Source organism: Empidonax traillii, unplaced genomic scaffold (genome assembly GCF_003031625.1).
Source record: "Empidonax traillii isolate 1590-97213 ecotype Southwest subspecies unplaced genomic scaffold, ASM303162v1 scaffold653:size358915, whole genome shotgun sequence".
NCBI classification, from domain to species: Eukaryota; Metazoa; Chordata; class Aves; order Passeriformes; family Tyrannidae; genus Empidonax; species Empidonax traillii.
This window is the reverse complement of record NW_020955846.1, coordinates 245,343-257,622: the sequence shown is the minus strand read 5'-3', so window position 1 is coordinate 257,622 and position 12,280 is coordinate 245,343. Positions and strand designations below refer to the sequence as shown.

At 55.1% G+C, this 12,280-nt stretch overlaps 1 protein-coding gene across 2 annotated transcripts; it reads left to right on the top strand.

Annotated features, from left to right (window-relative positions):
• Positions 1-2,907: 2,907 nt before the first annotated feature.
• DLK2 (delta like non-canonical Notch ligand 2) lies at positions 2,908-11,407 on the top strand. 2 transcript variants are annotated; one of them, XM_027899280.1, is made up of 6 exons: positions 2,908-2,934; positions 5,369-5,470; positions 7,087-7,150; positions 9,003-9,133; positions 9,739-9,883; positions 10,418-11,407. In XM_027899280.1, exons 2-6 carry the CDS (start codon positions 5,398-5,400, stop codon positions 11,193-11,195), a joined length of 1,191 nt encoding a protein of 396 aa, XP_027755081.1. In that variant the 5' UTR covers positions 2,908-2,934; positions 5,369-5,397; the 3' UTR covers positions 11,196-11,407. The 2 variants fall into 2 exon arrangements, with proteins under 2 accessions (XP_027755081.1, XP_027755079.1); XM_027899278.1 differs by lacking the exon at positions 2,908-2,934 and adding an exon at positions 3,172-3,217.
• Positions 11,408-12,280: the final 873 nt, after the last annotated feature.

The window sequence follows — 12,280 nt, the reverse complement described above, 5'->3', positions numbered from 1 at the left end:
GAGGTTCTTTATCTCCTTGCTCTGGGGAGGGCTCCTTGGTGGAGGAGAAGAGGCAACTTCACCTGTTCCCTCAGCCCAGCATCAGCTTCTTGCCCCTGATGTCTGGCTGCCTCCAAGGTGCAGGTTCCAGACGCCGGAAGAAAGGGAAGCAGCTCCAGCTGTTTTTGACAGGTAATTTCTCCCTCTGTCTGTGGGCGGTGATGGTGTGTTGGAACGATAGCAGGGGATGGAGTCTGTGTCTGGCATGAGTTGGAGGGGGAGACCAATACAGAGGTTGCTGCAGTTCCCACTCCAGGTCCTTGCTTTGTGGGATTTCCTTCACCAGAGGGAAAAGCTGTAGAGGGACTCCTATGGCTAGGAAAAAATCCTTCCTAATTCTGACCCAGCAGCTGTTCCATCTGAGACGCCTCTAGGGATGGCATAGCAGGGATCAGAGCCCAGTAGAGCAGGGTCTAAGCCAAGCACAGGAATCCCCTCCTCAACACCCATTTCTTAGGTCTGCAAATAGAGCTGCTCTGCTTGAATCATATTGGGCATCGAGGGACTGACAGAGCAAGCGTGAGACTCGGGATTTTGCTTGGGAATGGGATAGGAGCCCTTCAGTGTGGAGGAGGGAATGTACCCGAAGTTCACATTGCTTGGGGTTTCCTTTTGGTCCCTTCTCCCTTCTCTGTATTCAACTTTTTTACTCCTCTCCATCCCTATTTGGTTCTGTCTGTGATACTCACATGCAAAGCCAAATGTCAAACACCAAAACCCATGTCCTCAGACATGCCCACATCCTCCCTTCTGAAATCCCACCCTGGTTTCTGTTCTTCGTTCCCCTTCCTCAGTGTTCAGATTTTCAGCAACCAGCTTTAATTCCTCAGCCTGGACAGCCCTCACTCCATTCCATGGCTCCCACCTCCAAGAGGAGCAGCACAGGGAGAGCCACGTGTCCCATTCCACTGACATGGGTTAGGACCCCATGTGCCTCTGCTGCAGCGCTCATGCTGTGCACACAGATACTTATGGATAACAAAATATGTTGGGACTCTTCTGCAGGTGCCCTCCTATCTGCCTATTTAAATGCACACACAGTGTCCAGAGAGCTTTTTTAGGCATATTTAACCAAGTGAGGTTTAAGAGCACCCAGCCAGGGCTGTGCAATGACACTGCAGTGCAGCATGGTCAGGACCGGAGCAGATTCCAGCAGAGGAGTGCAGTAGCAGGTGAGGATGTTGCAGGAGGTGGCGTCGTATCTGAGACAGTCAGTATAGGTAGCAGGATTTCAAGGAGGAGGTGAGGATAAGGCTGAACATCCTACACTCAGCATTGGAGGTGTCACCAGTAAAACCTTGGCCTCCAACCATGACTGGCAAGGAGTGCAAGGCTGGGTGCTGTGGGGAGTCAGAGGATAAAGGTGGTTCCTCAAAGGTCCTAGAACTGCAGTGATTGAAGCAGAGGCTGCCTGGTTTTAAAACAAGTACCAGGAGCTGTGCTTCACCCTCAGCCTCACCCTCTCCTTTTTGCTGTATGGTAGGAATCAGGGCTCAAAAGCAGGCTGAACTGGCTGTGAAGGATCTGGGGCTGAGAATGGATGGAGAACCAACAGAAAGCATCTTAGAACAGAGCTGGTGCATACGTGGCTCATAAATACCAGAAGAGCTGACGGAGCAGCCTGAGCAGCAGATTTGGACCTCTCTGTCTGTCCCTCAGGGAACAGTTAGGTGGGATGATGGAGACAGGAGGAGGCAGCAAAGGAAAGGAACAGTGCTCCTGGCCAACAGGAGAGCAGGAAAGAGGCAGGCAGCTCCTACAGCAGTGGGCAGGGTGGTAGTCCCCCATTTTATTGCTCAGTCATGTTATGTTGTCCAGACATGCTGAGGATGGAGCAAGCAGAGGTCCACAGTCAAAGACGGCAGAGAGCTGGGCTTTGATGGGGCTGCTGGCTGCTGGACTGTCGCAAGGTCTTGAGGCCTGCAGGCTGTGTAGTGCTGATGGGGTTGTCAGGAACTGCAGAAGGCCAGAGGGGTGGGGGGTGGAGAAGGTGAGAACAGGTATGGGTTGAGCTTTGTTTAATGAGATGAAAAGAAATGTGGAAGCATATACTAAGTGCCTGTAGGACATGGTTCTTCTTCCTTCTTGGTGGAAACAAAGCAAACCTTGTGGGGTGCAGGGGTAGAAAAGGGCTGGGTGAGGTGAACTTGTAATCTAATTAAGGATTGCTAGGACCTTTTGAAGGTGACGGATACAATCTTGTCTAGTAGCAAAAAGGCCATACAAGGTGAGGAGGAGACTGGGCAGCTGTTCCTTCTGAAGATGTGGCAGCCCAGACCCTTTCCCAGGGTTTTCTTATTAGTCACCGAGGTGCTGGTGTCCACGGCTTGTGAGCAGCAGCGAGAGAAGTTCTGGGAACCACAGCTTCACTGGTTGGCTTCTTTCTTGTGGGGCAACCACTCCACATTTCACCTTTACTTCAAGGATGGGGCTTCTTAACCCTAGAGTTTGCCAGTGGAGGTGTGTTAGTGGCCCCTGAAGACATCAGGGAGAGAGGCTGCAGGAGGCATTTTTGCTTATTATTATTTTTCAGATAATCTGAGCAATTATTTTTTTCAGATAATCTGAACAAAATGAAGGCTCAGATCATCGCGCACCTATTTCTGAGAGAGGCGGAGTGCCCCACAGGAGGCCGGCCGCAGCGGGACCGAGCTCTACCCAAGCCGGGGGGGCGAGCGCTGCAGCCCCCCCGAGCCCCGGGCAGGGGTCTCCCCAGCAAGGCCGCGTCCCGGGGGCGGGGGGGGCCGCCAGCCCGGGACAGTCCTCCATCCTCTGAGGGTCTTGCTTGGGCGACGGTACCGGTGAGCCCTCGCAGGCGCAGTCTCCGGGGTGGTGGGGGGCGGGCGGGCCGTGCCGCGACCCCCCCTCGCCCCCGGCAGCGGGAGCAGGGCAGGGGTGAGCGGGCAGGGCGGGCCGGGTCGGGGGCTGCCTGCGGTTTGGGGCGGCGGGAGGCGGGATGTCCCGGGGAGGGAGCGGGGATGTGCAGGCACACGCAGCCGCTGGCAGGCGGCCGGGGCTGCTCGGCGGCGGCGGCGGCGGCGGGCGGAGCGGCGCGGCACACGCGGCGGCAGCTCCCTCCGCAGCCCCGCGCTCCTCAGCCCCGCCGCCGCCGCACCGGGCATGGCCGCCCCCCGCCGCCGCGCCCCGCGATAGCCCCACGACCCGCCGCGTCGCCGAGGTGAGCAGGGGGACCGGCGGGGGTCGGGGCTGCAGAGACCCGCAGCCCCCCGAGCCGGCCCCCCTTTCTCCGCCGCCGCCCCGGCCGCAGGGGGAGCGGCGGGGCTCCGTGGAGCCTCCCCTCCGGGGACGGCTGTGGGGTGGAGTGGAGGGAAGGGCACCCCCGCGGCCGTGCCCCTGCGGGGGGCGCCGGGGCTTGGGGTGGTCCCAAAGGCGCGGGATGAGGGGGAAGGGGGGGCAGGGGCGGCGAGCCGCAGCGGCGCGGCATCCTCCGGGTTCTCACCCCTGCCCCCGGACACTCAGTCTGGAGTGGTCCCGATAGCTCTCAGACTAGAGACAAGATCTGATTGCCCCCGTGCTGGGACTGTCCCTGGTAGCCCCCAAGCGTACGGAGATCCCTAATACCCCTGAGGGGGAGGTTAATAGACCACAGAGGCGTCCTCGCAGCCCCTGGAGTGCTGCTAGCCCCCAACTCGGGCAGGCGCCGGCGGAGGAGTGGGACAGGGGGACCTCCCTCGCCCGTGTCCCTGCCACCCAAAGCCAGGCCTGCCCGATGGGAGCTGCTCACACCTCTCTTGGGCACCAGCTGCCCCCCAGGATGCCGGAGTCCGGGGCGGCTCCGGGGGGGAGCTGGGAGCAGCACCCGTGGGGTGGCTATGTCAGGATGCCTGAGAGGCTGCGCCTCGAATGGGGAGCTATGGGGGAAACTGCCTTCGCGATGACATGTGGTCGGAGGTTATGCTCCTCGCAGTCCTGACGGAACATGATACTGGTTTCAGCCCTAAATTATTTTATAAGTTTCATAGGAATTGCTTCACCCTCCCCTGAAATGCAGCAGCTGTTTGCCACTGCCCAGTGTTTAGGGGCAGGAGGCAAAGGAGGGTCCTGCAAGCATGGTGACAAGGGAGCCGTGGGGAGGGGGAATGCAGCGATCTGTGCTGGGATTTGGCTGGGGCAGTGACAATAACATTCTGTAGCCTCTCTGAAAATGCTGCATCCTTCATGGGTGATGATTTGTTTGCTGGAGAGATGCTTAGAGCAACATCCTTGCTTTTGAGAGCTATGGTTTAGACAGGTGAAGCTCTTAGCAGGGACCCCAAAACCTCTTCCTGCAATGCAATACACTTTCTGCAAGTGTATGTATAGGTGGGTGGGAGGACTTCTGTCCCCATCTGGGAAGTCTTCCACGCAACTATGGACCCAGAACAACCTTCCGAGCTAAAGAGCCAAGCTGAAAGTGGAATGGCCCCTGTTCATCACACCCACGCAGCTGGATAGAATCTGCTTCATACCTTCACCATTCTCCTAGCAGAACTGTTTAACCCCTCCCATCTCATTACAGTAATATATTTATGATATCACCCTCGAATTTCCTGCCCTTAACAACCCCAGAAGGCTGGGAGGGAATGAAGCATTTTTGGAAAGTATTTAATGTTACTTCAAGAGGGCAGGAGGCAATCAGAGAATAGATGGGTGCAGGAACCTTGGGCTGACAGGGCTCTCTGCAGGACAGCTGAGGAAAAGGACTGCACCTAGTGAGAGGTGCACGTTTGCCTTTCCTCCCTGAGGCTGCAGCCCAGCTCTAGTGCCTGTCACTTCACTCTCTTGCTTGGACAATGGAGGAGGGCTGCCTGCTCATCTGCTAGATCCTACTCGACTCCCTGCTCTCCTGTAGGATTTGAAAAGCAGCCTGGGTGCTGTGAAAGAGACTCAGCCCATCTATTCATTCAAAAATGTACAGGAGGGACCTCATTTAACATGAAGCTGGAGCCTCCCAGATCTAAGGAGGGAAGATGAAGGTCTCCATAGCTGGGCTGGTATTTCTGGAGGTTTCTGCTCTCTTGACAGCACCTAGCAGGGGCAGGTGCTCCGAGGTGTGGTGTAACAACTCGAGCTACTACATACTCGAGATTGAGTATGCACACTCAGTTCTCCTGTACATACATTTTTAAAGGCTTTTTGATTCTTAGTGCTCCAACACTGCCTTAGAGGAAGGAGTCTAGAAGGACAGAGAGGAGTGTGGTGACAAGTCTGTACAAAACTGGATGTTTCAACTCAAAACTCCCAGGTAGCAGATAGGAAGTGATGTGTGAAGTGAAGCCATAGTGTGAGCCAAGGGGTTTTGCTGAGCTTGCTCTTTTTCTCTCTCTAGGTGTTCATCTCGGTGGGGCCACACTGACCATGCTCAGGAGCTTCTGTCTCCAGCTCATGTCCTTGATTTGGATCCTCTTGGCCCATCACCAGCTTGTGCAAGGTGAGTTTCTGTAGACATGCGTCGTTCTCTTTTATATGCATCTTTCCAAACCTGTCCGTGGCATCGCTGAAGTCTCCTCAGTTTTCCATGCAAAATAGAACTGGCTTGACCTGGAAGAGCGGAAAATGCTGCTCAGTCATCCATCACCTGGCGGGTGACTGGTGGCAACTTTAGAGACCCTTGCTCTGGTGCCCACGGGGGTGGCAGTTCCTGAGCAGACTGGCAGGGAGAGGTCCTGCTACTCTGTCTCAGCGTGAATGGGTTCCTGAACTGATGAGCCTGTTCGGGGAGGCAGGGCAATGGGAAAGAAGGTCTCAAAACTGAACAGCTAATCCTGGATCCAGTGAGACAAAATCCCTTCCCAAAGATTAGTTTACTGTCCCCCTGCTCCAGATAAGCAATAAATTGCCAATGCCATCTGCCAGGAGAGATGATTACAAATAAGAAAGGTGATGATACTCAAGTTTGGGGCTGATGAGTCCCAGGATGCTGCTCCAGCTCCACAGTGGCTTGTTTTGCGAGGCTCTTATCCTGAGCAGTGGGACCTGCTGCCTCACTGCAGCAAAATCACATGCATGGAGGATTTCTTCTCCTGCTTGCTTTCCTAGGCAGCACAAAACACTGCTTGGGGAAAGCCTGAGCACTCCTCTTGTCACAGGGCTTTAACCTGTCTCAGTCCAGGATGGAGGAGCTCAGTCAGGTAAGAGTGTTCATCTTTTGGGCCTGGCCCGGGATTGCACTTGACTTCTGGAGAAACTTCCTGCTTCCTGATATTTGCTCTAGTTCTGCTGCCCATGGAGCTGGAGTGAACCACAGCTCCCCTGTGGAGTCAAGATGGAAGCAAGTGATGGGGGAGAGAGGAAGGTGGAGATGAAAGGGGACACCTGGCTGAGGAAAGCAGGCCAGCACCAAGCAGAGGACGAGAAGTGGCACGGCGAGGCCATGGCTCAGTTACAGCCTCTGGGGCCTTTAAATAAATAAACAGAACTGGATACCTAGCCCCATGTGATGCCCAGTCCTGCCTCCCCATGCTGGAAGGGGAGTGCTGGCAGCTGGGTCCTAGGGGAGGACAGGAGCCCCAGATAGACTGTTTTGTGTCAGTAGCTGTCCCTGGGGATGGCAACATCCTCGGAAATAAAGAGGAACCATTCTTTTCGTTTCCATCCTCAGTCCCTTTGTGCCCCTTGCAGTACCTGACCCTGAGCTTTCCCACCATACTTGCTGCAAGACAGTGGGACCAAGGTCCCAGGTGGGGGAGTCCCTGTTACACAGGTTGCCTTAATGCACTGGCAACCCCAGCTCTTGCCCAGAAGGGCCCAAAATCTAAGGGAAGCAGCAGAGGGAGGGTGGGGAAGATGACCAGAGAATGAGTAGTTTTGAAGCAGAGTCCCATTTCTCAATAAAGATGGTGTTATCACTACTTGGGGTAATGTGAAATCCTCATCTCCTGTGGGGTACCCAGTCATTGAAAGGAAGGTCCCCCACTCATGGCTCTGATGAAGGACAGGCTGAGTGCTTAGGAAGGAAAAAGAAACTGTGAGCCAGCAGGGCCACGGGCAGATCTGGAGTTATCTATAGTCTCTGCTTAATCCAGCTCCACATTACCTGCTTTGTAGGTGATGACTGCAGTGAGCGCTGTAATCTCGCCCATGGCTGCTGTGACCAGGATGGGAAGTGCAGGTATGGCTTGTCTTTGGCTCTCTGCTGGCTCCTGACTGTAACTGCTCTCCCTCCCCTGTTGCTGTGTCCCTCATGTCTACACTCCTGCCCCGAGCTGAAGTGCCTCCTCCTCCACTCACCCACATTTGGAATTGATGACTCTGCTCTCTTCTTATCTGACACCCTCTGGAGTGGGAGATTTTCATCCCTCAGCCTCTTCCTGGTGCCCTCCAACCTTTGCTCCAGTGTTCCCAGAGTCCCCATCTCCACATGCTGACCAGTGTTGTTCTGTTGAGCCCTTTTTGTCTAGATGGGAGCCTAGGACAGCCCAGCTGTGCCTGGGTGATTGGAGGCAGCCTTCAGGCTCAGATATGATGGGGAAAGCCATCAGGCAGCAGGGCAGCCATGGGGTTGGCCAGCTTGCATGGCCTCCTCACTGGCTGAGGTGGAGATGCTCTCCCTGGGGGCATGGAAGAGAAGAGCTGCCAGCATGCACATAACTGAGGGCATCAGGGGTCCCCTCAGCAGCCTGGGCTGTGGTGAGGATCTCTGGATGTTTTCATAACAGGTTTACCAGCAAGCTGGGGGCTACTGCAGCGGAAGTGCATTTGTGACTCCTGGCATGTCAGCTCGAGCTGGTGCCCAGATCCCACAGGGTCAAGGCTCAGGGAGATTTGACTGTTTACCTTGCCCCATCCCTGGTAATTTTTAGGTTGGCCATCTGCCTTTTAGAGAAGGGGAAGAGTTGATAGTACCTGCTCCCTGGAGGGTAGGGCTGTCCACAGCCTTCTGTAGACTCAGGGCTGTCCATGTATGAATGCCATTCCTCAGACTTTATCAGGCACACGGTATCATCTCCATTCCCATCAAAAACCCCTCTAATTAACATATGTATTTATTTTTTAACAGTTTTCCTCATTCTTCATCTCTTTGGAGCAACATGGAATGACAATAGGCAGCCCAGGTGTGAAAGTGCAGCCTTGGGCCAGCCCAACAAAGCTGCAGTCATCACACACTGCACTGAAATGAGCCACAGCCATGATTATGAACCCCCTTCCTTACTCTAGAAATTGTGTTGTTTTTGTTAGGTTTAATTTCATGCTGGTTTGAGTATAGCTTTTGTTGTGGCTTGGTGCCACCTCCACTCAGCTTTAATCTTGTTATCACTTGCTTTCCCCCTTAGAGCTGGCAGGTCTGAGGGATGCCTGCCACTGGAGCTAAGTAAAGCTTGGCTTTACTTAGCCACTGCCACTGCCCTACCCTTCTGGGACCAGAAGGCTCATTGTGTGTAGGTTTTAGCACTGTACTGCCCTTGTGAGCTGGCTAATAAGTCTATTCTGTTCACGAGCCATGGCAAGCAAGGTTTCACAGCTGGATTACAGTGCACTTCAGACAAAACATTATAATGCAAATGGGTGTAGTGAAACACCTGGACCTCAGGGGCCTCTTGTTGCTTTCGCTCAGGGAGTTCAGGGTTAGGGATGGGCTTTTCTCTGCCTGTCAGACTGGCTGTGCAATGCGGGAGGTGCAGGAATTGCTGAGCTTATGCAGTGGTGTATACAGATCGGCTGGCTGGAGGAAAGCAGAGGGACGTGGGCAGTAAAAGTGAAGCTGCTGAGCTCTGTTTCTGGCCCCCCACCCTCCCTGGGGGTGTGCAGAGGGTGAGTGCTCCTGCTCTGTCTGTTTGCTTCCTTGGACAGATGAGGTGCCAGTGCTGACCTCCCCTGGAGGAGGGAGCCAGCAGGTCCATGGGGGGCTTTGGGAGAGTTTCTGAGTGCTGCTGTGTCTTCAGTAGCACTTCATGACACATAGCCAGCTTTTCCACAGCCCCTGATTGGGTCTTATTGTGCTGCTGTGCCCTGTCCTCCCGCAGGTGTGATCCAGGCTGGGAGGGCGAGTACTGTGAGGAGTGTGTGCGTATGCCGGGCTGTCTCCATGGGACGTGCCACCAGCCTTGGCAATGCATCTGTCACAGCGGCTGGGCCGGCAAGTTCTGTGACAAAGGTGAGTCATGGGTTGGACGTCTCAGCCTCCGGTGCTGAGGGCAGAAGCCCAGCACACCCTCCATGGATACGTGAGCCAGCATAGCTAACATAGTCAGAAGCCACCCTGGGTGGTGCCGCTTGGGCTGCCTGGGAGATGGGATGTTACCTGGCTGCTACAGCTGGAACCATTCCCTTCCAAAAGAGGGAAGGCTGCCGGCACCTGTTTCCTGGCTGCATGGCAAGAGCTAGCATGACACTGGCCAGCCTCAGGAGATGGAGCAGTGGATGAACTCATTGCATTTCTCATGGTGTGCCAGAACTCCGAGCAGCATCCCCTGCCTCCCCCAGGGCTTCCTGCCTTCAGCAGGTAGCTGGTGGTGGACTCCCCTTCTCCAGCTTCAGAGAATCCTTTGTAGCATGGGGTCTCCACTGGCTAGAGAGATGGCATGCAAAGCATCTTCCATGACCACACAGGCACTGCACTTCTGTTGCTCCAGGTGCCCATTGGCAGGGAGGAGGGAGAAGCTTCTGCCATTTCTCCATCCCCAGTGGGTTGTGTTTGCACTAAACTGGCCCCATCAACCTTCTTTTCTGCCTAATTCACACCTTTTCCTTTCTCCTCAGACATACACATCTGCGAACACCAGTCCCCATGCCAGAACGGGGCTCAGTGCATCTATGATCGAGATGGGGAATATTCCTGCTTGTGCCCAGAAGGTTTCCACGGAAAGGATTGTGAGATGAAGACAGGGCCTTGTGAGAAGGCAGGGTGAGATACTGCAGTGTTAACTACAGATAGCATTTATTTCGGGTCACACACTGCCAAGTGGAGGCCCAGCTTGGCTCATTATCTGTGGATTTCCATGCACTAGTGAAGTTAAGCCAAAATCACCTTTGGCTTTGGTTTAGTAGTGTGCACTGCATGGTCCTGCTGGGACAAGGTCTTTGTTGCAATCTGAGCAGATTCCTGTCCGTCACTACTGTAGGTGTGATGAGCTGACACCTGTCATGCCTTTGGGGAGCATCAGGAGGGCATGTTTCCTTGTCAGATCATTTCTCTGAAGACCTTCCCCGGCAGGTGGTGGACCCATGCAAGGTCACAGCCTTTGAGGAGGTCCCACAGCCTCTCACTCTAGGAGACAGAAATTCCCACCCAGTCTTCTCCTTGAGATTGCTGCCCCCATGGAGAGAGCTGGTGCTGGACATACCGGCCATGCAAGCAGCTCTGCGTGTTTACCTCCCTGGGGTGAGGGAAGTCACTTGCTCTCCAGGACCATGACCCATACTTGCTCTCTCCACATAGGTCTCCATGCAAGAATGGTGGGCAATGTCAAGACGAAAATGGCTTTGCCAGCAACTTCACCTGCCGGTGTCTCGCTGGCTTTGTGGGGGCTCTCTGCGAGCACGACGTGGACGACTGCCTGATGCGCCCCTGTGCCAACGGTGCCACCTGCCACGACGGCATCAACCGCTTCTCCTGCCAATGCCAGGTGGGCTTTGAAGGGCGTTTCTGCACAATCAACATCAACGACTGTGCCAGCCAGCCGTGCAAAAATGGAGCAAAGTGCTATGACCGCATCAATGACTATGACTGCTTGTGTCCTGACCGTTTCACTGGCAAAACCTGTGAGATCTCCGTCCCCGAGCCCACCTGGTCTCCACCCTACCACCCTGCAAACCACGAGAACGGCGGGGCTGTGAAAAGCACCACCAGTGAGATGCCGGGGGTGACGCAGCCAGAGCCTGTCAGGACCGTGGTCACGGGGCGGCGCGTGGCCAACCACAGTGAGAAAGAGCCGGGGGGAGGGTTGTTGAAAATCTCTGTGAAGGAGGTGGTGACCCAAAGGGACTCAGGGCTGAGTGAAGCCCAGCTGGTGACAGTGCTGGTGTTCGGGGTGCTGACAGCAGTGCTTGTCCTCATCACTGTCCTGCTAACGCTGAGGAACTGGCAGAGGGGCCGTCAGAGGTCGAACTGGTGCCAAAGCCCTTCTCAGGCTGCAAGGAAGCTCCAAGACCAGGAGTGTCAGGTGGGCATGCTCAACACCATCTTGATCGAGCCAAGGAAGACAACAGAGCTGTGAGGATTCTGAACCAGGCTCTGGCAGGTCGTCATGCTGGCAAACCCCTCAAACTGCATCCTGGGGAGCCACACTGTCATGAGCGGGGCAGTGGGGAAGGGCTTCCAGGGCAGCGAACACATCAACAAAACCCTGGGTGTTGAGCATTGGTGTGATGGCCCTGCTCGGGTCTGAGCTGTCTCCTGCCAGGCTGGCTCAGCTGGCGCCCACGGGCACCTGAAGGTGCACACTTGCAGCCCATGCCATGCAGCATCAGTATCATCCGACAGGAGCCCTCAGAAACAGGACAGGTAGTGCTGAGGAGGGCACAGCCCTCTTGCAAGCCGAAATACTGACAGGCCCCTTGTAACTCCTCTCTGTGACTACTAGGAGGGGTTTGTCCTCATTTCTGCTGGTGTTGGGATATTTTTTTGGGGGCCTTTCAGATGGTTGCCTCCCTGCCCCAGTACTGGATGGGGTAGTTCCTGGCTGTTTCTTGAGGCTGTCATTTCAGATGCCATGTCCCTAGGGAGCAAGTAGACACCTTTGCTCCCTGGTCTTGTGGTTCTGAGCCAGTTCAAAGAGACTCTGAAGACCATCCGAGGTCTCCTCACGCCCTTCCTCTGCTCTGGATGATGCCCCCTCCTCTTGCTGTCAGACTTGGGGTTACAGACATGTTTTGTACTTTCCTCCTGACGACCCAGGGGTCTTTTCAACTCACTTACCAAGCCGTCCTTTCTGGTCTGGCCACAGATGACCAAGTTCCTTCGCCTCTGCAGTGTGCATTTCTGCCTCACTATTTGCTCCCCTCTGGGGTCCTCTGGGCCTGAGCTGGTCCTTCTCACATGCGCTCATAGGTGAAACTGGAGATGGACAAGGCTGGAGCTGTGCTGTGGCTGGTTCAGGAGCAATACAAGGCCCAGGTCCTCCTTTCCTCTCCCATTCGCTCTGAGGCAGGCAGCTGGCACCAACCTTAAAAATCAGCCATTGTAGCATTTCTTGATACAACAAAGGCTAAGCTCCCCACCGTGGATGTGAGGACAGGCAACCATGCCTGGAGTGACTATAGGAAGCAGCCACAATACTGCCTTCTCCACCATTGCTAAAGC

What these genes read in the sequence shown, in the direction of transcription:
- DLK2 (XM_027899280.1), top strand. Translation starts at nt 5,398, where the DNA reads ATGCTCAGGAGCTTCTGTCTCCAGCTCATGTCCTTGATTTGGATCCTC. An exon ending in GACCAGGATGGGAAGTGCAG is followed by an intron (nt 7,151 to 9,002) that starts GTATGGCTTGTC and finishes GTCCTCCCGCAG; the next exon opens with GTGTGATCCAGGCTGGGAGG. An exon ending in GGGCCTTGTGAGAAGGCAGG is followed by an intron (nt 9,884 to 10,417) that starts GTGAGATACTGC and finishes CTCTCCACATAG; the next exon opens with GTCTCCATGCAAGAATGGTG.